The sequence below is a fragment of the Ranitomeya imitator genome, chromosome 6, assembly GCF_032444005.1.
Source record: "Ranitomeya imitator isolate aRanImi1 chromosome 6, aRanImi1.pri, whole genome shotgun sequence".
Classification (NCBI taxonomy): domain Eukaryota; kingdom Metazoa; phylum Chordata; class Amphibia; order Anura; family Dendrobatidae; genus Ranitomeya; species Ranitomeya imitator.
In genome coordinates, this window is record NC_091287.1 from 7,647,751 (window position 1) to 7,672,242 (window position 24,492).

The window sequence follows — 24,492 nt, forward strand, 5'->3', positions numbered from 1 at the left end:
ACCTTTCCTCCTGTATATATACACTGCAGAATCTACAATAGCTGTCACTCATGTAAGAAGTGAAATCTGGCATTGTACTATACATTTCTCTGCCGTATCTGGGCATCATAAATCGGGGTATGTGTTAAAGGGGGGGGGGGGGCCCACTGAGACTCTTTCGCCCGGGGCCCTCGAAAACCTGGAGCCGGTCCTGGCAGGAGGTACTGCGGCCTCATGTGACAGCAGCGCCACCCATCAGAGAGCAGGAGGTACTGCGGCGATCATGTGACAGCAGTGCCACTAATCAGAGAGCAGGAGGTACTGCGGCCTCATGTGACAGCAGCACCACCAATTAGAGAGCAGGAGGTACTGCGGCCTCATTTGACTGCAGCACCACCCATCAGAGAGCAGGAGGTACATTTCAGCCACATGACAGCAGCGCCACCAATTAGTGTGTTGCTGCTGAGGTGAAAAAGCATGTAAAGGTGTGGCCATAAGCTGCAGCCTGGAGACCGGTCCAGGGACATATGCTCCTCTGCCCACCAGTCCAGCCTGCCCCTTGTCAGTATTGGTGGGCGCTAACAGACTTGCCCCCTGTGCAGGATTAGTACATGGGCCCAGCGCCATCCAATATCTCCTCCATAAATCACAATTCCACTTGCTATGTGGATGTGGCCTCCGACCTCCGGACCCCTTTACAGTTGCAGAGGTTGCAGTAATGGTTGTCAGGACCTCAACGTCACTGAGCAGGAGGCGCAGCCACAACTCAGGATGACTTCTTGCCAAGCAGTGGTCTAGAAAGACACCGAGCGGCCCCCGGTGCCGGTCTCCTGACCCGCTGATAGTGCCTGGCTCCTGAGCCCTGCTATAGGGAAATCCGAGACATATCTTGGGTTGAATTCTACTTTAATTCTACAGATTGTGCTACAAGCGTGGAGCTGTGACAACCTCTCTAGGTACGTTTACTGGTTGTCAGAGACTAATAATACCCTTCCATGATGGAAGCTATGAGCGTGGAGCGGTGACAACTTCTCCGGACACGTCTGCCAAGAAAACCTCCATGACAACAGAGCAGCGTGCAGTTAAGAAATTACCCAACATGAAAGATAATGCTCCCATCCATGTATCATAGGCGGGATACTACATCTCTGTACCTGGACTGGAGCCCAGGAGAGGAGAAGAGCAGGGAAGATTAGAAGACCATGGAAGTGGAGAAGCACAGCACAAGGGAGGAGCATGGGACAGGATAGTAAAGAGGCCAGGAGAGGCGAAGAGAGGAGCCCAGGGAAGGAGAAAAGAACAGGATTGGAGAGGAGAGAAGAGCAAGGAAGGAGAGAAGTACAGGAGAGGAGAACAGGACAGGAGTGTAAAAGGAGGCCAGGGGAGGAGAAGAGGGCAGGATAGAGGCAGCCAAGAGTGGAGAAGCACAGGACAGAGGATGAGTGCAGGACAGGATAGTAAAGAGAGAGGAGCTCAGGGAAGGAAAAAAGGCAGCGAGGGGAGAAGCACAGGACAGGAGAGTGAAAGGAGGCCAGGGGAGGAGAAGAGAGCAGGATAGGAGAGGCAGCCAAGAGTGGAGAAGCACAGGACAAGGGATGAGTGCAGGACAGGATAGTAAAGAGAGAGAGGAGCCCAGGGAAGGAAAAAAGAGAGGCAGCGAGGGGAGAAGGACAGGAGAGTGAAAGGAGGCCAGGGGAGGAGAAGGAGGAGCCCAGGGAAGGAGAAGAGCAGAGGAGTAGAGAAGCACAGGACAAGGGAGGAACACAGGGCAGGAGAGTAAAAGGAAGCCTGTGAAGGAGAAGAGATTATCCCAAGGATGGGGAAGACAATAGGATAGGAGAGGAGAAGAGCATAGGAGGGGAGAAGCACTGGACAAGGGAGGAGCACAGGACCGGAGAGTGAAAGGAAGCCAGGGGAGGAGAATTGGGGAGCCCAGGGAAGAAGAGAACAGGATAGGAGATGTTGTTATGAGGGACTTCTCAGCCCTGTTCCAAAGCCAGCTTCTCCACCATGAGAGACGATCAGCTCTCCATCCTTCTGTCAAGATCAAATCTCGCCACTTGCATGCTTGACCCGCTCCCGTCCCACCTTATCCCTAACCTCGCAAAAGTCTTCATCCCAACCCTAACATAACTCTTCAACCTATAACTTACAAACGGTGTCTTCCCCTCATCCTTTAAACACTCATCAATCACACCTATCATCAAAAAACCCTCCCTCGACCCATCCTCTATGTCCAGCTATCGCCCAATATCCCTTCTCTCTTATGCCTCAAAACTACTGGAGCAACACGTCCATCTTGAACTGTCCTCCCACCTCTCCTCCTGCTCCCTCTTTGACCAGTTACAATCTGGCTTCTGACCCCATCACTCAACTGAAACTGCCTTAACTAAAGTCACCAATGACCTACTAACTGCCAAGAGCAAGTGACACTACTCTGTCCTCCTCCTCCTGGACCTGTCTTCTGCCTTCGACACTGTGGACCACTCCCTCCTGTTACAGATTCTTTCATCTCTCGACATCACAGACTTGGCCCTATCCTGGATCTCATCATATCTAACAAACCGGACATTCAGTGTCTCCCTCTCCCACACCACCTCCTCAACTCGCCCCCTGTCGGTGTTCCCCAAGGCTCAGTTCTAGGACCCCTACTCTTCTCCATCTACACCTTCAGCCTGGGACAGCTCATAGAATCCCACGGTTTACAATATCATCCCTACGCTGATGATGCGCAGACCTACCTATGTGGACCTGACCTCACTTCCTTACTGACTAAAATCCCACAATGTCTGTCTGCTATTTCATCCTTCTTTTCTGCTCGTTTTCTAAAACTGAACGTGGACAAAACAGAATTCATCATCTTTCCCCCACCTCACTCTACCCCTCCACCCGACCTATCCATCAATGTCAACGGCTGCTCACTTTCCCCGGTCCCGCACGCTAGGTGCCTCGGGGTGATCCTTGACTCTGCCCTCTCTTTCAAGCCACATATCCAAGCTCTTGCCGATTCCAAATCAAAAACATTTCCCGGATCCGTGCATTCCTTGATCATGAAACCACAAAAACACTAGTACATGGCCTTATCTCCAGCCTCGACTATTGCAACCTCCTACACTCTGGCCTCCCCTCTAGCACTCTGGCACCCCTCCAATCCATCCTAAGCTCTGCTGCCCAGCCCAACTAATCCACCTGTCTCCGTTACTCCCCAGCCGCTCCTCTCTGCCAGGCCCTTCACTGGCTTCTTATTGCCCAGAGGCTCCAGTTCAAAACAATGACATACTAAGCCATTCACAACCTGTCTCCTCCATACATCTGTGACATGGTTTCCCATTACCTACCTACACGCAACCTTCGATCGTCTCATGATCTCCTTCTCTACTCCTCTCATCTCTTCCTCCCACAACCGCATCCAAGACTTCTCCCGTGCTTCCCCTATACTCTGGACCTCTCTACCCCAACACATCAGGCTCTCGCCTACCATAGAAACCTTCAAAAGGAACCTGAAGACCTACCTCTTCCGACAAGCCTACAGCCTGCAGTGATCCTGAAGTTACTGAACCGCCACATGACCAGCTCTACCCTCACCTAGTGTATCCTCACCCATCCCCTGTAGACTGTGAAGCCTCGCGGGCAGGGTCCTCTCTCCTCCTGTACTTGTGTGTGCCTTGTTTTACTCATGTTTATTGTACTTGTCTATATTTGCCCCATTCACATGTAAAGCGCCATGGAATAAATGGCGCTATAAAAAATGTATAGTAATAATGAGAGGAGAAGAACAGGGGAAGGGAGAAGCACTGGACAGGAGAGTAAAAGGAGGCCAGGAGAGAAGAAAACAAGATAGGAGAGGTAACCAGGATAGGAGAAGAGCAGAGGAGGGGAGAAGCAAAGGACCAGGTGGGGGGCGGGGAAGTGCACAGGACAGAAGAGTTAAAAAAGGCCAGGGGAGGAAAAGAGAGGAACCCAGGGTAGGAGAAGAGAACATGATAGGAGAGACAGCCAGGAGAAGAGAAGACCAGGGGAGGGGTGAAGCGCAGGAGCACATGAGACTTAAGGAGCAGAAGCCAGGGGAGGTGCAGAGAAGAGCCCAGGAGAGGAGGGCAGGAGCACAGGAGTAGGGAAGATCACAGGGAGGAGAGGATCAACCTGATAATATGCAGTGAAGCCAAGTGTATGCACCCTGATACAATGGATAACACCCTGTGTCTGCCTGCCTGCACCCAGCAGGATCTGCACTATTCTTCCGGGGGGGTGGTTCAGTTCTGACACCCCCTCACACATGTACACCGCAGTGATTGATGAGGATTAGTGGGGACGAGCGTTCTCGTTACTCGAGTTCTCCCCGCATATTCGGGTGTTCTCCGGGTATCTTGGGCGTGCTCGTAGATTATGTTTGTGTCCCCGTTGCTGGGTATTTTGCAGCTGCTAGACAGCCTGAATAAATGTGGGGATTCCCTAACAAACAGGCATTCCTCACATGTGTTCAGGTTGTCTAACCGCCACAAATCATACAGCTGCTGGGACATAAACATAATCTACGAGCACGCCCAAAATACTCTGAGATCTCCTGAGCGTTCAGGGAAAACCTGAGTAACGAGCACACTTCTCATCACTAATGAGGAGCGGTGCTGGAGTATAGAGGTGCGGCCCCACATCTGGCCCTCGGGGTTTTCTGCAGGATGCATAATATGGGTCTGACGGCCGGAGCTCATGTTCGGGGGATTTGGTCGCCCCCTCTCCCTCCTGCTGTACAATATTTAATTGGGGCTCATATTCTCCTATCACAGACCTTGGAAACCCCCGGCCCCCCACCTCCAGTCTGTGCCCCGCTGGGAGCTTTATTCCAGGCGGTAACATAATCCGGTGCTGGCCCCGGACACTAAACCTTGTCGCCGCTTACATGTCCTGCCGGAGCTGCTCTTCCTGCAGATCACTTTCTATAAGATTCATCTGTGACAGATGATCCCCAGATCATCCCAGGAGGTCCCTGCACTCAGCGGCTGATACATTGTTACATGTCAGCAGATACAATGTTCCCTGAACGTTCTGCCCAGAGTCTTCCCCTGGTGGAGAGTCCTCTGACCTGACCTTGTATCCATCGATTTCTGATTCCAACACGTGCTGCTGACAACTATGAAATGTCCCTCTATAGTGTCCATTGGGTCGTCGGTTCTCACCCTGCTGGCCACATAAACCTCCATTGTTATGCAGTGTCTGATGCTTCCTCGTCTTCCTATTTCAGTTGTCTCTGCTCTTCTGATATTCATAAATAAGGCGGCTCAGGATGAGCAATTGTATAGAGCAGTGCTGCTGTGGAACGCGGAGCTTCATCGGCTTCAGATTGATGGACTTTGTCTTATGTGTAGACCGATCTGGTGTGGTCTGTGCTCTGATCTCATTCTCATCTGCTCCAGTTGCTGTAGTTTCATCTTTTGTAGCACCTCGAATTCGCCACTGGCAGCAGTAACGCTGGCGCTGGTTTCCTGAATAAGATTATTAGTTCTTCAGCCTAGGGTAACTGGGACAAGCGTTGGCTCTTGACGCCCCCTGTGCGGTGGAAACAGACGTCCATTACATGTATTTAATACAGGAAAGATATACACTGCTCAAAAAAAATAAAGGGAACACTAAAATGCCACATCCTAGATATCACAGAATTAAATATTCCGGTTGTAAATCTTTATTCATTACATAGTGGAATGTGTTGAGAACAATAAAACCTAAAAATGATCAAAGTAAATCGCAACTAATATCCCACGGAGGTCTGGAGTTGGAATAATGCTCAAAATCAAAGTGGAAAATCAAATTGCAGGCTGATCCAACTTCAGTGGAAATGCCTCAAGACAAGGAAATGATGCTCAGTAGTGTGTGTGGCCTCCACGTGCCTGTATGACCTCCCTACAAAGCCTGGGCATGCTCCTGATGAGGCAGTGGATGGTTTCCTGAGGGATCTCCTCCCAGACCTGGATTAAGGCATGAGTCAACTCCTGGACAGTCTGTGGTGCAACGTGACGTTGGTGGATGGAGTGAGACATGATGTCCCAGATGTGTTCAATCAGATTCAGGTCTGGGAAATGGGCGGGCCAGTCCATAGCTTCAATGCCTTCATCTTGCAGAAACTGCTGACACACTCCAGCCACATGAGGTCTGGCATTGTCCTGCATTAGGAGGAACCCAGTGCCAACCGCACCAGCATATGGTCTCACAAGGGGTCTGAGGATCTCATCTCGGTACCTAATGGCAGTCAGGCTACCTCTGGCAAGCACATGGAGGGCTGTGCGGCCCTCCAAAGAAATGCCACCCCACACCATTACTGACCCACTGCCAAACCGGTCATGATAAAGGATGCTGCAGGCAGCAGATCGCTCTCTATGGCATCTCCAGACTGTCACATCTGTCTCATGGGCTCAGTGTGAACCTTCTCTCATCTGTGAAGACCACAGGGCGCCAGTGTCGAATCTGCCAATCTTGATGTAATCTGGCAAATGGCAATCGCCCTGCACGGTGTTGGGCTGTAAGCACAACACCACTTGTGGATGTCAGGCCCTCATAACACCCTGATGGAGTATGTTTGTGACAGTTTGAGTAGACACATGGGTGTTCGTGGCCAGGTTGAGGTCATTTTGTAGGGCTCTGGCAGTGTTCCTCCTTGCACAATGGAGGAGGTAGCAGTCCTGCTGTTGGGTTGTCATTCTACGCCACCCTCCATGTCTCCTGGTGTACTGGCCTGTCTCCTGGTATCTGCTCCATGCTCTGGACACTGTGGTGATAGACACAGCTACCCTTCTTGCCACAGCCTGCATTGATGTGCCATCCTGGATGAGCTGCACTACCTGAGCAACTTTTGTGGGTTGTAGGCAACGCCTCATGTTACTGTACAGGACCTCTAGGGGTGAGAGCAACGACAAAATGCAAAAGTGACAAAAACAGCCAAAAAAGGAGGAGAACAGAGAAATGGTCTGTGGTCACCACCCGTAAAACTACTCCTTTATAGGGGTTGTCTTGCTAATTGCCTGTTTCTAACTGTTGTCTGTTACACTTGCACAACAGCAGGGGAAATTGATTCACAATCAGTGTTGTTAATTGACTTGTAGTTACATTGTAATGTTTAAGTGTGCTCTTTATTTTTTTGAGCAGTGTAGATCTTTGTACTGTTAGCCAGTAGATAGAAAAATATTTAGAATTAAGAATTCTCAGTGGTTGATACCATCTTTTCAGTTAGCCATTAAAAGGTAACAAATTACAGCTTTCGAGACTACTCAGGTCTCTTCATCAGGAATAGAATAATGCAAAATCTGAAGAATCACATTTATACACAGGACACAGAAATAATGTCATAGATAAAACAGGTGACGTGAAGCAGTACTATCACTATGGGAGAGGAAGAAACAGTTGTGGCCATAAATATTGGAACACTTCATACATAGAGTGTGAATGTTTTATTGTCCTCTGATTGGGGTCTGGTTCTGTGTTGTGATGCCCCCATGAGGTCTGAGGAGCAAATTCCTTAATTGATGTAAAAAGACATAAATCCGTGTGACACATTCATTCCTGCAGTGTGAGTGTCAAAGGTCCTCATCAGTTTATATTCCCAGACTCTTCTGTCTCTCTCTGAGATTTGAAGTTACCTTTTTAATACAAGTAATTTCAGGTCCATGGTGCTGTGACCTGGGATACAAAAATGTTTGGCCACAGGTAGATCCATTCTTTTCTCTTACTGTGTGGTGGTGAGAGTTCATCCTTGTTCTAAGCTTTTGCCGCGTCTCCCCCACATACAGACCCCCAGTTGGACATTTAGTACATATAATTAAGTACACCACACTATATTATATGCACCACTTAATTATATGTACTAAATGTCCAACTTAAAACTTAACATGGGCAAAACAGAATTCATCATCTTTCCCCCATCTCACGCGACCCCTTCCCCAACGAACCCATCCATTACAGTAAATGGCTGCTCACTTTCCCCAGTCCCACAAGCTCGCTGCCTCGGGGTAATCCTTGACACTGATCTCTCCTTCAAACCACATATCCAAGCCCTTTCCACTTCCTGCCGACTTCAACTCAAAAATATTTCACCGATCCGTGCATTCCTAAACCAAGAATCTGCAAAAACCCCTAGTCCATGCCCTCATCATCTCCCGCCTCGACTACTGTAACCTCCTGCATTGTGGCCTCCCCTCTAACACTCTCGCACCCCTCCAATCTATTCTAAACTCTGCTGCCCGACTAATCCACCTGTCCCCCCGCTATTCCCCAGCCTCTCCCCTCCGTCAATCCCTTCACTGGCTCCCCATTGCCCAGAGACTCCAGTACAAAACCCTAACCATGACATACAAAGCCATCCACAACCTGTCTCCTCCATACATCTGTGACCTCGTCTCCCGGTACTTTCCTGCACGCAACCTCCAATCCTCACAAGATCTCCTACTCTACTCCCCTCTTATCTCCTCTTCCCACAATCGCATACAAGATTTCTCTCGCGTATAACCCCTACTCTGGAACCCTCCACCACAACACATCAGACTCTCACCTACCATCGAAACCTTCAAAAAGAACCTGAAGACCCACCTCTTCCGACAAGCCTACAACCTGCAGTAACCACCGATCGACCAAACCGCTGCATGACCAGCTCTATCCTCACCTACTGTATTCTCACCCATCCCTTGTAGATTGTGAGCCCTCGCGGGCAGGGTCCTCTCTCCTCCTGTATCCTCACCCATCCCTTGTAGACTGTGAGCCCTCGCGGGCAGGGTCCTCTCCTCCTGTATCCTCACCCATCCCTTGTAGATTGTGAGCCCTCGCGGGCAGGGTCCTCACTACTCCTGTATCCTCACCCATCCCTTGTAGATTGTGAGCCTTCGCGGGCAGGGTCCTCTCTCCTCCTGTACCAGTTGTGACTTGTATTGTTTAAGATTATTGTACTTGTTTTTATTATGTATACCCCTCCTCACATGTAAAGCGCCATGGAATAAATGGTGCTATAATAATAAATAATAACAACAAGGATGAATTCTGGGAGTATAAACTGATGACAACCTCTGACACTCTCAGTGCAGGAATGAATGTGTCATACGGATTTGTCTTTTTACATCAATTAAGGAATTTACTCCTCAGACCTTATGGGCAGGGCCACCATCAGGGCATTGCTGCCCTGACAGGCGTATGGGGCCCGGTGGGAAGAGGGGGCTCGCATTGCGCCCCGTCTCATCTGCTCACCGGGCCCCTACCGGCAGGCTAAACCAGGCCCTTAGCGGCGCTGCAGCAACACTATTGACGTGCGGGTGTGGGCCAGTGCCCGCACGTCAATAGTTAACAGCCGCCAGCCAATTGGAGGCTGACGTCAGCCGCAGTGCGCACGTTGCCGGCGTCTGATGTCAATGTCAGTTGCCGGCAAGTGCGCGCTTCAGTTGAGTGGAGGGAGCTTCGCCTTCGCCTCAGGAGCGCGGCCAGGTAAGAACTTTTTTTTTTCTAATGTTGAGAGCGGCGATCCGGGGGGCCCGGGTCTGGGGGCAGAATGCTGGACACACTGGGGGCAGAATGCTGGACACACTGGGGGCAGAATGCTGGACACACTGGGGGCAGAATAAAAGACATGGGGGCAGGATGGGATCATGGGACAGGATGGATACAATGGGGCAGGATGGGGAGATCATATGGGGTAGAATGGATACTCATGAGGGCAGGATGCGAGAACATATGGCTGAAGCCAGGAATGAGACACACGGGGGCAAGGATGGGGAATATTATTACCATAGGGGCTAATTAAGGGATATTACTGCAGTCATGTATTTTATTTTTTGAGGATACATTTTTAAATGGGGGGCGATCCTGTTACTGTGTAGAGTGATACTATATCGCCTTTTTTTCTTCATGTGGTATAATGTAGAAGTTGGGGAAAACTTAATATGTTCTGCATGCGGAGCTCTAGATAACTGTGTTATTTCCTGTAGAGACGAGCCCTGGCTGGAAGACGTGATGGCGGTCTGTGCTGGATGAAAGATGGCAAAACAAAGATGAAGGACTTCACCTAGAGACGTCACTGGTGAGTCAGTGTTACCTATACACTGTATACTATATACAGAGCTCCTGTGTATAATCTCACCAGTCATCACTGTATTACCTATACATTATATACAGAGCTCCTGTGTATAATATCACCAGTGATCATTGTATTACCTGTACACAGGCACTGACTACAAAGATGGCTTTGATAAAGATCACTCCGATCGAAACGCGTAGCCGTTTATCTCTGTCATCCCAGGCACTTACCGGTGGGAGGTTGCACACCATGGACATTTGGATTTTTTATTTGGATACAATAAACGTCATGTTTTAAGGAGCTGGAATTCAACTTTTTTTTTCTTTTCTCTGATGATTGGATCGTCTTCCTGCAGCGGAGTTCCGTGCACCTGCGGTGATTTACCGGTGAGCTGGCTACAAACTCTTTTTCTCTTTGTTACTGACTACTATGTACAGATCTCCTGTGTATAATGGCACTTATGGTGATAGTATTGTGGTTTTTTTTTTTTTTTTTATTACTGATCAGTATTGTAGTATTCAGTCATTATGTGGTGGTAATATGTGGTCTGGACATGGTGTTGCGGTATTCGGCCCTTGTTTGTGCTATTTGGTCACTATGTGGTAATAATATGGTGTCTGGTCATGGTGTTGTGGTATTTGTTCCTTGTATTTGATATTATTCAATGACTGTGGTAATATAATGGTGTCTGATCATGGTGCGGTGGTATTTGTTCGTTGTATGTGATATTATTGGTCATTTTAAAAATTGAAAAATAAAAATATACCTAAATTGTATATTTTAACAAATATTTAGTAGGTTACAGCAGAGTAGGGCCCGGCCAAAAGTGTCTACCGTGTTATGGTGGCGGCTTAAAATTAATCTTTTGGCCAAAACAAAAGCTGCCGGCTATATGTGTGATCTGGTAATGGGAACTGTTAATGTGTGATAGATGAGAAGTGGAGTTTTTCCAAGAGAGTGGTGGGGCTGTGGACAATTCGAAAGGTGGAGGCGGGGCTGGGGTGGAGCCTGGGCGGAGTCTCAAGGGGGCCCCGAAAATTTTGCCAGTATGGGGCCCCGAAATTTCTAGTGGCAGCCTTGCTTATGGGGGCATCACAACACAGAACCAGACCCCAATCAGAGGACAATAAAACATTCACACTCCTTATCTATGAACTGTTCCAATATTTATGGACATAACTGTTTCTCCCTCTCCCATAGTGATAGTACTGCTTCACGTCACTTGTCTTATCTATTTCATTATTCTTGTGTCCTGTTGTGTATAAATATGTGATTCTTCAGATTTTGTATTAGTCTTTGCCTGATGAAGAGACCTGAGTAGTCTAGAAAGCTGCAATTTGTTACCATCTTTTCAGTTAGCCATTGAAAGGTATCAACCACTGAGGACTCAATTCTAAATGTGTTTAATAGCAATTTACATATAGTAATGAGCGGTCAGGGATGGTCAGTTATGTCATGATAAACTATGAATAATTTATATAGTGAGCAAATATTTTAGATTTTGAGCTTCTGCATCCATTATATCAATTATTGGGGGGATGCCCCCACTGCATCCACTGTAGGTAGTAGTTCTCCCCACTTCATCCCATGTAGGCAGTAGTCCCCCCCACTACATCCAGTGTCTGCAGTAGTTCCCCCCCCCTCCGCTACATCCAGTGTCGGCAGTAATTCCCCCCCACTACATCCAGTGTCTGCAGTAGTTTCCCCCTCCCCCACTACATCCAATGTCGGCAGTAGTCCCCCCCCCCCCCCACTACATCCAGTGTCTGCAGTAGTTCCCCCCCCCCCCCCCCACACTACATCCAGTGTAGGCAGTAGCTCCCCCCCCCCCCCTCCGCTACATCCAATGTAGGCAGTATCCCCCCCCCCCCCCCACTACATCCAGCCAGTGTAGGCAGTAGTCCCCCCACTTCATCCAGTGTAGGCAGTAGTTCTCCCCACTTCATTCAGCATAGGCAGTAGTTCTCCCCACTTCATTCAGCATAGGCAGTAGTTCTCCCCTACTTCCTCCAGTGTAGGCAGTACTTCTCCCCACTTCATCCAGTGCAGGCAGTAGTTCTCCCCCACTTTATCCAGTGTAGGCAGTAGTTCTCCCCACTTTATCCAGTGTAGGCAGTAGTTCTCCCCACTTCATCCAGTGTATGCAGTAGTTCTCCCCACTTCATTCAGTGTAGGCAGTAGTTCTCCTCACTTCATCCAGTGTAGGCAGTAGTCCCCCCCCCCCACTACATCCAGTGTAGGCAGTAGTTCTCCCCACTACATCCAGTGTAGGCAGTAGTTCTCCCCACTACATCCAGTGTAGGCAGTAGTCCCCCCCACTACATCCAGTGTAGGCACTAGTACTCCCCACTACATCCAGTGTAGGCAGTAGTTCTCCTGACTACATCCAGTGTAGGCAGTAGTTCTCCCCACTTCATCCAGTGTAGGCAGTAGTTCTCCCCTACTTCCTCCAGTGTAGGCAGTACTTCTCCCCACTTCATCCAGTGCAGGCAGTAGTTCTCCCCCACTTTATCCAGTGTATGCAGTAGTTCTCCCCACTTCATCCAGTGTATGCAGTAGTTCTCCCCACTTCATCCAGTGTAGGCAGTAGTTCTCCTCACTTCATCCAGTGTAGGCAGTAGTCCCCCCCCCCCACTACATCCAGTGTAGGCAGTAGTTCTCCCGACTACATCCAGTGTAGGCAGTAGTTCTCCCCTACTTCCTCCAGTGTAGGCAGTACTTCTCCCCACTTCATCCAGTGCAGGCAGTAGTTCTCCCCACTGCATCCAGTGTAGACAGTAGTTCTCCCCACTGCATCCAGTGTAGACAGTAGTTCTCCCCACTACATCCAGTGTAGGCAGTAGTCCCCCCCACTACATCCAGTGTAGGCAGTAGTTCTCCTGACTACATCCAGTGTAGGCATTAATCCTACATAGAAACTATGGAGTCTCTAGAAACCCAAACAGAGTACCAAGCTAAAAAAGCGTAACAAATTTTATTAGAAATCATATAAAATGACAGACATAACATACAAGGGACACGTATAGTACATGTACGGCGGACCACAATCACTGCAAATGACACCTAGGGCATAGAGAGGGTAATAGCAACAATGGCTTATGGGAGCATATCAATCCAACAAGTATCCATAAATAAAGTGCATAATGCTATTAATGAATATGCAAATCCCCAATACCGCCATATATGTTAATACTAGTTCATCCTAATAATAGATAATAGTAATAGAGCCCCCGAGGAAGCTCACGCGAAACGCGCGTCGGGGCCGCCGGACACACACTGGCACCATCACATCTGTTTCTGGATAAGACTGGCAAGGCTCTATTACTATTATCTATTATTAGGATGAACTAGTATTAACATATATGGCGGTATTGGGGATTTGCATATTCATTAATAGCATTATGCACTTTATTTATGGATACTTGTTGGATTGATATGCTCCCATAAGCCATTGTTGCTATTACCCTCTCTATGCCCTAGGTGTTATTTGCAGTGATTGTGGTCCGCCGTACATGTACTATACGTGTCCCTTGTATGTTATGTCTGTCATTTTATATGATTTCTAATAAAATTTGTTACGCTTTTTTAGCTTGGTACTCTGTTTGGGTTTCTAGAGACTCCATAGTTTCTATGTAGGATTAATCTTGGATAGGAGTTTTACCCTGTTATTCCTTATGTCCATTATAGAGTGTATCCCTTTGAATAAGTTGTATTGATATGCATCAGTGGTATCTGTATCCAGTGTAGGCAGTAGTTCTCCCCACTTCATCCAGTGTAGGCAGTAGTCCCCCCCCCCCCCCCCCACTACATCCAGTGTAGGCAGTAGTTCTCCCCTCTTCATCCAGTGTAGGCAGTAGTTCTCCCCTCTTCATCCAGTGTAGGCAGTAGTTCTCCCCCACTTCATCCAGTGTAGGCAGTAGTTCTCCCCACTTCATCCTGTGTAGGCAGTAGTTCTCCCCCACTTCATCCAGTGTAGGCAGTAGTTCTCCCCTCTTCATCCAGTGTAGGCAGTAGTTCTCCCCCACTTCATCCAGTGTAGGCAGTAGTTCTCCCCCACTTCATCCAGTGTAGGCAGTAGTTCTCCCCACTTCATCCTGTGTAGGCAGTAGTTCTCCCCCACTTCATCCAGTGTAGGCAGTAGTTCTCCCCTCTTCATCCAGTGTAGGCAGTAGTTCTCCCCCACTTCATCCAGTGTAGGCGGTAGTTCTCCCGACTACATCCAGTGTAGGCAGTAGTTCTCCCGACTACATCCAGTGTAGGCAGTAGTTCTCCCCCACTTCATCCAGTGTAGGCAGTAGTTCTCCCCCACTTCATCCAGTGTAGGCAGTAGTTCTCCCCCACTTCATCCAGTGTAGGCGGTAGTTCTCCCGACTACATCCAGTGTAGGCAGTAGTTCTCCCGACTACATCCAGTGTAGGCAGTAGTTCTCCCCCACTTCATCCAGTGTAGGCAGTAGTTCTCCCCCACTTCATCCAGTGTAGGCAGTAGTTCTCCCCACTTCATCCTGTGTAGGCAGTAGTTCTCCCCCACTTCATCCAGTGTAGGCAGTAGTTCTCCCCTCTTCATCCAGTGTAGGCAGTAGTTCTCCCCCACTTCATCCAGTGTAGGCGGTAGTTCTCCCGACTACATCCAGTGTAGGCAGTAGTTCTCCCGACTACATCCAGTGTAGGCAGTAGTTCTCCCCCACTTCATCCAGTGTAGGCAGTAGTTCTCCCCACTTCATCCAGTGTAGGCAGTAGTTCTCCCCCACTTCATCCAGTGTAGGCAGTAGTTCTCCCCTCTTCATCCAGTGTAGGCAGTAGTTCCCCCCCCCCCCCCACTACATCAGGGGTAGGCAGTAGTCCCCCCACTACACCCGGTACAGGGGTATGTTCTCCCCATTACACCCGGTACGGGGTATGTTCTCCCCATTACACCCGGTACGGGGTATGTTCTCCCCATTGCACCCAGTACAGGGGTATGTTCTCCCCATTGCACCCGGTACAGGGGTATGTTCTCCCCATTGCACCCGGTACAGGGGTATGTTCTCCCCATTGCACCCGGTACAGGGGTATGTTCTCCCCATTACACCCGGTACAGGGGTATGTTCTCCCCATTGCACCCAGTACAGGGGTATGTTCTCCCCATTACACCCAGTACAGGGGTATGTTCTCCCCATTACACCCGGTACAGGGGTATGTTCTCCCCATTACACCCGGTACAGGGGTATGTTCTCCCCATTGCACCCGGTACAGGGGTATGTTCTCCCCATTACACCCGGTACAAGGGTGTAGCTTTCGCATTACATCCGGTATAGGGTGTAGTTCCCTTTTTGCGTCCAGTATAGGGTGTAGCTCTTTGGTCACAGTTAAAGGGCACCCCCCTGACCATATTTTACATGCCCCCTAGAAATCCAGCCCCTAAGCCCCTACGTGTCTACCCAAGATTGTCTTCAGAGGGGCAGAAAATTGGGCAGAGTCTGCACCCACATCGGTCCGTGGAAGAAACGCCTCGATATGGACGATACAGCCGACCGTGAGTAACCTGATTATATTCTGGATCTTTTCTAACTAGCTGAGAAAAAATAAGAACTTATTAATGAGTAAAAAAGGGGAAAAATGAAAGAACAGAAGAATTACAGTACAGCATATATGAATTAATACAAAATGATCAGTCTGGTGCTTAGATGGCGTCTGTATATGAAATGTTGGTTACTACATAGGCTGTGTGCATGGCGCCTGTATGTCATATGTTGTAGATTATTACATTGGATATATCGGTGGCGCCTGTATGTCATATGTTGTAGATTATTACATTGGATATATAGGTGGCGCCTGTATGATATGTTGTTGATTATTACATTGGATATATAGGTGGCGCCTGTATGATATGTTGTTGATTATTACATTGGATATATAGGTGGCGCCTGTATGATATGTTGTTGATTATTACATTGGATATATAGGTGGCGCCTGTATGATATGTTGTAGATTATTACATTGGATATATAGGTGGCGCCTGTATGATATGTTGTAGATTATTACATTGGATATATAGGTGGCGCCTGTATGATATGTTGTAGATTATTACATTGGATATATAGGTGGCGCCTGTATGTCATATGTTGTATATTATTAAATTGGATATATAGGTGGCGCCTGTATGTCATATGTTGTAGATTATTACATTGGATATATAGGTGGCGCCTGTATGATATGTTGTAGATTATTACATTGGATATATAGGTGGCGCCTGTATGATATGTTGTAGATTATTACATTGGATATATAGGTGGCGCCTGTATGATATGTTGTAGATTATTACATTGGATATATAGGTGGCGCCTGTATGATATGTTGTTGATTATTACATTGGATATATAGGTGGCGCCTGTATGTCATATGTTGGTTATTATTACAGGCGCCACCTACATATCCAATGTAATAATAACCAACATATGACATACAGGCGCCACCTACATATCCAATGTATGTCATATGTTGGTTATTATTACATTGGATATATAGGTGGCGCCTATATGTCATACGTTGCTGATTATTAGATAGGATGTATACAAGGAGCCTGTATGTGATATGTAGTTTATTACATAGGATGTATAGATGGCACCTGTATGTGATATATTGGTTATTGCAAAGAAGGTATAAATGGCGCCTGTATGAAGGTATAAATGGCGCCTGTATGTGATAGGATGGTTATTACATAAGATTTATGGGTAACAACTATAAGTGATATGTTGGTGATTATTACATAGAATGTTTAGATGATGCCTGTACGAGATATGTTGGTTATTACATAGGATGTATAGGTAGCGCTTGTATGTGATATGTTGGTGATAATTACATAGGTTGTATACTGTAGATGGCATCTGTATATATGTTGGTTATTACATAGTATGTATGGATGGCACCTATATTTGATATGTTGGAGAATATTACAAAGGATGTGTAGATGGCGCCTGGATGCAATATTTTGGTTATTACATAGGATATATAGATGGCGTCTGTATGTGATATGTTGCTGATTATTGATGAATATTACATAGAATGTGTAAATGGCGCCTGTACGTGATATAGATGCTATCCATGTATCCCATGTAATAACCAACATATCTGATATGTTGGTGAATATTACATAGTATGTGTAGATGGTGCCGGTATGTGATATGTTGGTGATTATTACATAGGATGTATAGAACTCGTCTGTATGTGATATGTTTGTTATTACATAGAATATGTATGTATGCCTTTATGCAATATTTTGCTTATTATTCCATAGAATGTATAGATTATTATTATTTATTATAGCGCCATTTATTCCATGGCGCTTTACATGTAAGGAGGGGTATACATCATAAAAAAAGTACAGTAAACTTTAACAATACAAGTCACAGCTGGTACAGGAGGAGAGAGGACCCTGCCCGCGAGGGCTCACAATCTACAAGGGATGGGTGAGGATACAGGAGGAGAGAGGACCCTGCCCGCGAGGGCTCACAGTCTACAAGGGATGGGTGAGGATACAGGAGGAGAGAGGACCCTGCCTGCGAGGGCTCACAATCTACAAGGGATGGGTGAGGATACAGGAGGAGAGAGGACCCTGCCCGCGAGGGCTCACAATCTACAAGGGATGGGTGAGGATACAGGAGGAGAGAGGACCCTGCCCGCGAGGGCTCACAGTCTACAAGGGATGGGTGAGAATACAGGAGGAGAGAGGACCCTGCCCGCGAGGGCTCACAATCTACAAGGGATGGGTGAGGATACAGGAGGAGAGAGGACCCTGCCCGCGAGGGCTCACAATCTACAAGGGATGGGTGAGGATACAGTAGGTGAGAGTAGAGCTGGTTGTGCAGTGGTTTGGTCGATCGGTGGTTACTGCAGGTTGTAGGCTTGTCGGAAGAGGTGGGTCTTCAGGCTCTTTTTGAAGGTTTCGATGGTAGGCGAGAGTCTGATGTGTTGTGGTAGAGGGTTCCAGAATAGGGGTGATACGCGAGAGAAATCTTGTATACGATTGTGAGAAGAGGAGATAAGGGGGGAGTAGAGAAGGAGATCTTGTGAGGATCGGAGGTTGCGTGCAGGAAAGTATCGGGAGACGAGGTCACAGATGTATGGAGGAGACAGGTTGTGGATGGCTTTGTATGTCATGGTTAGGGTTTTGTAGTGGAGTCTCTGGGCAATGGGGAGCCAGTGAAGGGATTGACAGAGGGGAGAGGCCGGGGAATAGCGGGGGGACAGGTGGATTAGTCGGGCAGCAGAGTTTAGAATAGATTGGAGGGGTGCGAGAGTGTTAGAGGGGAGGCCACAGAGCAGGAGGTTACAGTAGTCGAGGCGGGAGATGATGAGGGCATGGACTAGGGTTTTTGCAGATTCTTGGTTTAGGAATGAACGGATCCGTGAAATATTTTTGAGTTGAAGGCGGCAGGAAGTGGAAAGGGCTTGGATGTGTGGAGAGATGGCGCCTGTATGTGATATGTTGCTGATTATTAGAAAGGATTTATAGATGGCGTCTGTATGTGATATGCTGGTTATTAATTAGGCAGTATACATGGCACCTGTTTGTGATATGTTGCTGATTATTGATGAATATTACATATGATGTGTAGATGGTGCGTGTATGTGTTATATTGGTTATTATTACATAGGATATATAGATGGCATCTATATCTGATACGTTGGTGAATATTACATACTTTGTGTAGATGGCGCCTCTATGTAATATGTTGATTACATAGGATATATAGATGGTACCTGTATGTGATATGTTGGTTATTACATAGAATGTATAGATGACCCCTGTATGCAATATTTTGGTTATTATTAAATATGATGTGTAGATTAGGCCTGTATCTGATACGTTGGTTATTATTACAAAGGATGTCTAGATGGCACCTGTATGTGATGTTGGTGGTTATTACATAGCATGTGCAGATGGTGCCTATACTTGATATGTTGGTTATTATTACATAGGATGTATATATTGCACCTGTATGTGATAAGTTGTTGAATATTACATGGAATATATAGGTGGTACCTGTATATGATTTGTTGGTTATTACATAGGCTGTATAGATGGCACCTGTATGTGATATATTTGCTGATTATTAGATATGAGTTATAGATGGTGCCTGTATATATGTTGATTATTACATCAGATGTATAGATGGCGCTTTTATGTGATATGTTGGTTATTACATATGATGTGTAGATGGCGCCTGTGTATGTTGGTGTTTATTACATTGGAGGTATAGATAGCACCTACATATGTTATCTTAGTTATTACGTAGGATGTATAGATGGTGCCTGTATGTGATATGTTGTTGGTTAAAAATTGAATGTTTCGATGGTACCTGTATGTGATATGTTTGATATTATTAGATGGGATGCATATATGGCAACTGCATGTCATGTGTTGTTGATTATTACATAGGATGTATAGATGGCTCCTTTATTTGATATGTTGGTTATTACAAAGGATGTATAGATGGTGCCTGAATGTGATATGTTGCTGATTATTAGTATTTATAGATGGCATCTGCATGTCATGTGTTGGTTATTTTTACATGGGATGTATAGATGGCGCTTGTATGTGATATGTTGGTTATTACTTAGGCTTACTTCTAGATGGCACCTGTATGTGATATAATGGTTATTACATAGGATGTACAGATGACACCTGTATGGGATATTTAGGTTATTACATATGTGTAGATGGCACATGTATGTGATTTGTTGGTTGTTATTATTACATAGGATGGATGGTGCCTATATCTGATATGTTGGTGAATATTACATAGGATGTTTAGATTGCGCCTGTATGCGATTATATAGGATGTGTAGATGGTGGCTTTTCTGTGATATGTTGGTGATTATTACATAGGATGAATAGAACTCGTCGGTATGTGATGTTTGTTATTACATAGGATATATAGATGGTGCCTGTATGTGATATTTTGTTGATTATTGCATAGGATGTGTAGATTGTGCCTGTATGTGATATGTTGCTGTCACACATTGGATGTATAGATAGTGACTATATCTGATACATTGGTTATTATTGCTTAGGATGTGTAGATGGCGCTTATATCTGATTTGTTGGTTATTATTACATAGGGTGTATACATGGCGTCTGTATGTAATATGTTGGTTAATATTACGTAGGATGTATACATGGTGCCTGTATGTGATACTTTGTAATAATTACCAACATATGTGTAGATAGTGCCTGCATGTGATGTGGTTATTATATAGGATGTATAGATGGTACCTGTACAGGATATGTTGGTTCTTATTACATAGCATGTATAGAGGACACCTGTATGTGATATGCAGGTTATTACATAGGATGTATAGTTTGAGCCTGAATGTGATTTTTTTTTTTTTTTAAATGTTTTTAATTATTACATAAGATGTATGGATAGCGTCTATATCTTATATGTTGGTAAATATTGCATAGGATGTGTAGATGGCTCCTGTATGTGATATGTTGCTGAATATTAGATAGGATGTATATATGGTGCCTGTTGATGATTTTATGGTTATTATTTAGGATGTATACATGGCGCCGGTATGTGATATATTGGTTTTTATATAGGATGTATAGATGGCGCCTGTATGTGATATATTGGTTATTATTACTTAGGATGTATAGATGGCGCCTGTATGTGATATATTGGTTATTATTATTTAGGATGTATAGATGGCGCCTGTATGTGATATATTGGTTTTTATATAGGATGTATAGATGGCGCCTGTATGTAATATGTTGGTTAATATTACGTAGAATGTATACATGGTGCCTGTATGTGATACTTTGTAATAATTACCAACATATGTGTAGATGGTGCTTGCATGTGATGTGGTTATTATATAGGATGTATAGATGGTACCTGTACAGGATATGTTGGTTCTTATTACATAGCATGTATAGAGGACACCTGTATGTGATATGCAGGTTATTACTTAGGATGTATAGTTTGAGCCTGAATATGATTTTTTTTTTTTTTTTTTTTTTTTTAATTTTTTTTAAATTATTACATAAGATGTATGGATAGCGTCTATATCTTACATGTTGGTAAATATTGCATAGGATGTGTAGATGGCGCCTGTATGTGATATGTTGCTGAATATTAGATAGGATGTATATATAGTGCCTGTTGATGATATTATGGTTATTATTTAAGATGTATAGATGGCGCCAGTATGTGATATATTGGTTATTATTACTTAGGATGTATAGATGGCACCTGTATGTGATATATTGGTTATTATTTAGGATGTATAGATGGTGCCTGTATGTGATATATTGGTTATTATTTAGGATGTATAGATGGCGCCTGTATGTGATATATTGTTTTTTATATAGGATGTATAGATGGCGCCTGTATGTGATATATTGGTTATTATTACTTAGGATGTATAGATGGCGCCTGTATGTGATATATTGGTTATTATTATTTAGGATGTATAGATGGCGCCTGTATGTGATATATTGGTTATTATTTAGGCTGTATAGATGGTGCCTGTATGTGATATATTGGTTATTATTATTTAGGATGTATAGATGGTGCCTGTATGTGATATATTGGTTATTATTATTTAGGATGTATAGATGGTGCCTGTATGTGATATATTGGTTATTATTATTTAGGATGTATAGATGGTGCCTGTATGTGATATATTGGTTATTATTTAGGCTGTATAGATGGTGCCTGTATGTGATATATTGGTTATTATTATTTAGGATGTATAGATGGTGCCTGTATGTGATATATTGGTTATTATTATTTAGGATGTATAGATGGTGCCTGTATGTGATATATTGGTTATTATTATTTAGGATGTATAGATGGTGCCTGTATGTGATATATTGGTTATTATTTAGGCTGTATAGATGGTGCCTGTATGTGATATATTGGTTATTATTATTTAGGATGTATAGATGGTGCCTGTATGTGATATATTGGTTATTATTATTTAGGATGTATAGATGGTGCCTGTATGTGATATATTGGTTATTATTATTTAGGATGTATAGATGGTGCCTGTATGTGATATATTGGTTATTATTTAGGCTGTATAGATGGCGCCTGTATGTGATATATTGGTTATTATTTAGGATGTATAGTTGGTGCCTGTATGTGATATATTGGTTATTATTTAGGATGTATAGATGGTGCCTGTATGTGATATATTGGTTATTATTTAGGATGTATAGTTGGTGCCTGTATGTGATATATTGGTTATTATTATTTAGGATGTATAGATGGCGCCGGTATGTGATATATTGGTTATTATTATTTAGGATGTATACATGGCGCCTGTATGTGATATATTGGTTATTATTTAGGATGTATAAATGGCGTCCGTATATTCTATCACTCTTGCACTTTCTTCTATGTGATTGCGTCTGTATATAATAAGTAAATGCTTTCCTTTCACATATGGCTCTTTTGTACTCTGAGTAGATTGCCCCCTCCATGTGAACAGATATTTTTGGGATACTTGCTGGGAATCTGTATTTGTCTCTGCAGTCAGTAATGGGTGCTCTGTGCTTCCCGTTATCTCACTGCGGTACGACATGGGACTGTAATAATGATGACTTCGTTGGCCTCTTGACTCGCGCGCACACATGACTAAGTGGGGTATTTGTGTTCTGCGGCCAACAGTTTTGCTTACGTAATTGGTGGAGAATAATGAGATCTGACATGAGAACACAGACTGGCAATTAATGAGCGGCTATTTTCAGCCTTTAATCCAGGAATCCCTTTCTGCGTTGGTTTTCACAGGCCACATTGGGGGACGCAGAGCCTACATCTGAGAGACTGCACATTTCCACAGGACTTCAAAGGTCCCTGAGAAAACGTTTCGTGACTTGTGAACTCAGACACAGCTGAGCTGGGAGTCCCATTAATGTAATTAAGATATTTGGCTGAGGGTCCCATCATAGGGGACAAGGCTGCGTGCACCCACAGGAACGGAAGGGCTGAGGGTCTAAGATGGAATAGCAGCATGTATCAGATGTAGAGGCCAGAGGCTGCGCTGCAGTCTCACTTGGGGCCCGAGATATACTGTAGGTGGTAAATGAGTGGTCTATGTCATGGTTTGGGGGCTCTGTAGTTAGATACAGCTCCTTGATCTTCCATCATCATTAGGTTGTGGGAAGATCCTACAAAACTTGGCAACAAATATCTCTGTTTTTGACCTCCAGCTGGTAGAGGAGTTGATCGGTGTGCTCCTTGGGTGACCTCCAGCTGGTAGAAGAGTTGATCGGTGTGCTCCTTGGGTGACCTCCAGCTGGTAGAGGAGTTGATCGGTGTGCTCCTTGGGTGACCTCCAGCTGGTAGAGGAGTTGATGGGTGTGCTCCTTGGGTGACCTCCAGCTGGTAGAGGAGTTGATGGGTGTGCTCCTTGGGTGACCTCCAGCTGGTAGAGGAGTTGATCGGTGTGCTCCTTGGGTGACCTCCAGCTGGTAGAGGAGTTGATGGGTGTGCTCCTTGGGTGACCTCCAGCTGGTAGAAGAGTTGATCGGTGTGCTCCTTGAGTGACTCTAGCTGGTAGAGGAGTTGATCGGTGTGCTCCTTCGGTGACCTCCAGCTGGTAGAGGAGTTGATCGGTGTGCTCCTTGGGTGACTCTCCAGCTGGTAGAGGAGTTGATCGGTGTGCTCCTTGGGTGACCTCCAGCTGGTAGAGGAGTTGATGGGTGTGCTCCTTGAGTGACCTCCAGCTGGTAGAGGAGTTGATCGGTGTGCTCCTTGGGTGACTCTCCAGCTGGTAGGAGTTGATCGGTGTGCTCCTTGGGTAACTTCAGCTCTTCTCTACCTCCTGATTTTTTTTTTATTGTGACTATTGTGTGAACGTTTTGCCATAAGCATCACTGTTTTTGGACCTTGTGTTGTGGTTTTGGCCGACCGTAGGGCCAACAGTTAGTAGAGGAAATAGTGGAGATGACTTTTGGAGAGAATTTATATAGACACCAGTGATAAATTTCGCTCCACTATCTCACAGCATTGATGACTCCATATGTTGGCATCAACTGCAGCTTTTGAGCATGAATAGATTTCAGTTTTATTCAACTTTTTCTGGTGTGTGGAACCATTGGTTGAGATGACTCGATCTCCTTTAGAAATTAGTTGTAAATCATTTTCCACCATAAAATATTTGTGTCTCCTGGAACAGATTGGTGTCAGGTGTCAAATGGACTTTTATTTAGTGTATTTGGCTATTATGGATATTCCTCTTATGTATATGCCAACGTTGTACTTTTATCTCTTGTATATAAACACCATGGACTTTTTTCTCATGTATATGACCACAACAGGACTTTTATCTTTTTGTCTATAGCCACCATGACATTTTATCTTGTGTATATGGCCACCATGGACCTTCATCTCATATACTGCATATTATTGTCCCCATGGACTTTCATCTCGTGTATATATAGCCACCATGGATTTTTTATTTCTGCTCAACATAAAGTTT

At 45.3% G+C, this 24,492-nt stretch overlaps 1 protein-coding gene across 2 annotated transcripts in view; it reads left to right on the forward strand.

Annotated features, from left to right (window-relative positions):
* The window catches only part of WNT9A (Wnt family member 9A), a 127,431-nt gene that overhangs the window by 46,076 nt on the left and 56,863 nt on the right, over positions 1-24,492 (forward strand). The window contains exon 2 of one of the 2 annotated variants that reach the window (XM_069729107.1): positions 15,410-15,535. The exons of the other annotated variant lie outside the window; for it this stretch is intronic. Coding sequence (XP_069585208.1) covers positions 15,410-15,535 — 126 coding nt within the window. The remainder of the gene's footprint in view (positions 1-15,409; positions 15,536-24,492) is intronic. 2 annotated transcript variants of the gene reach the window in all.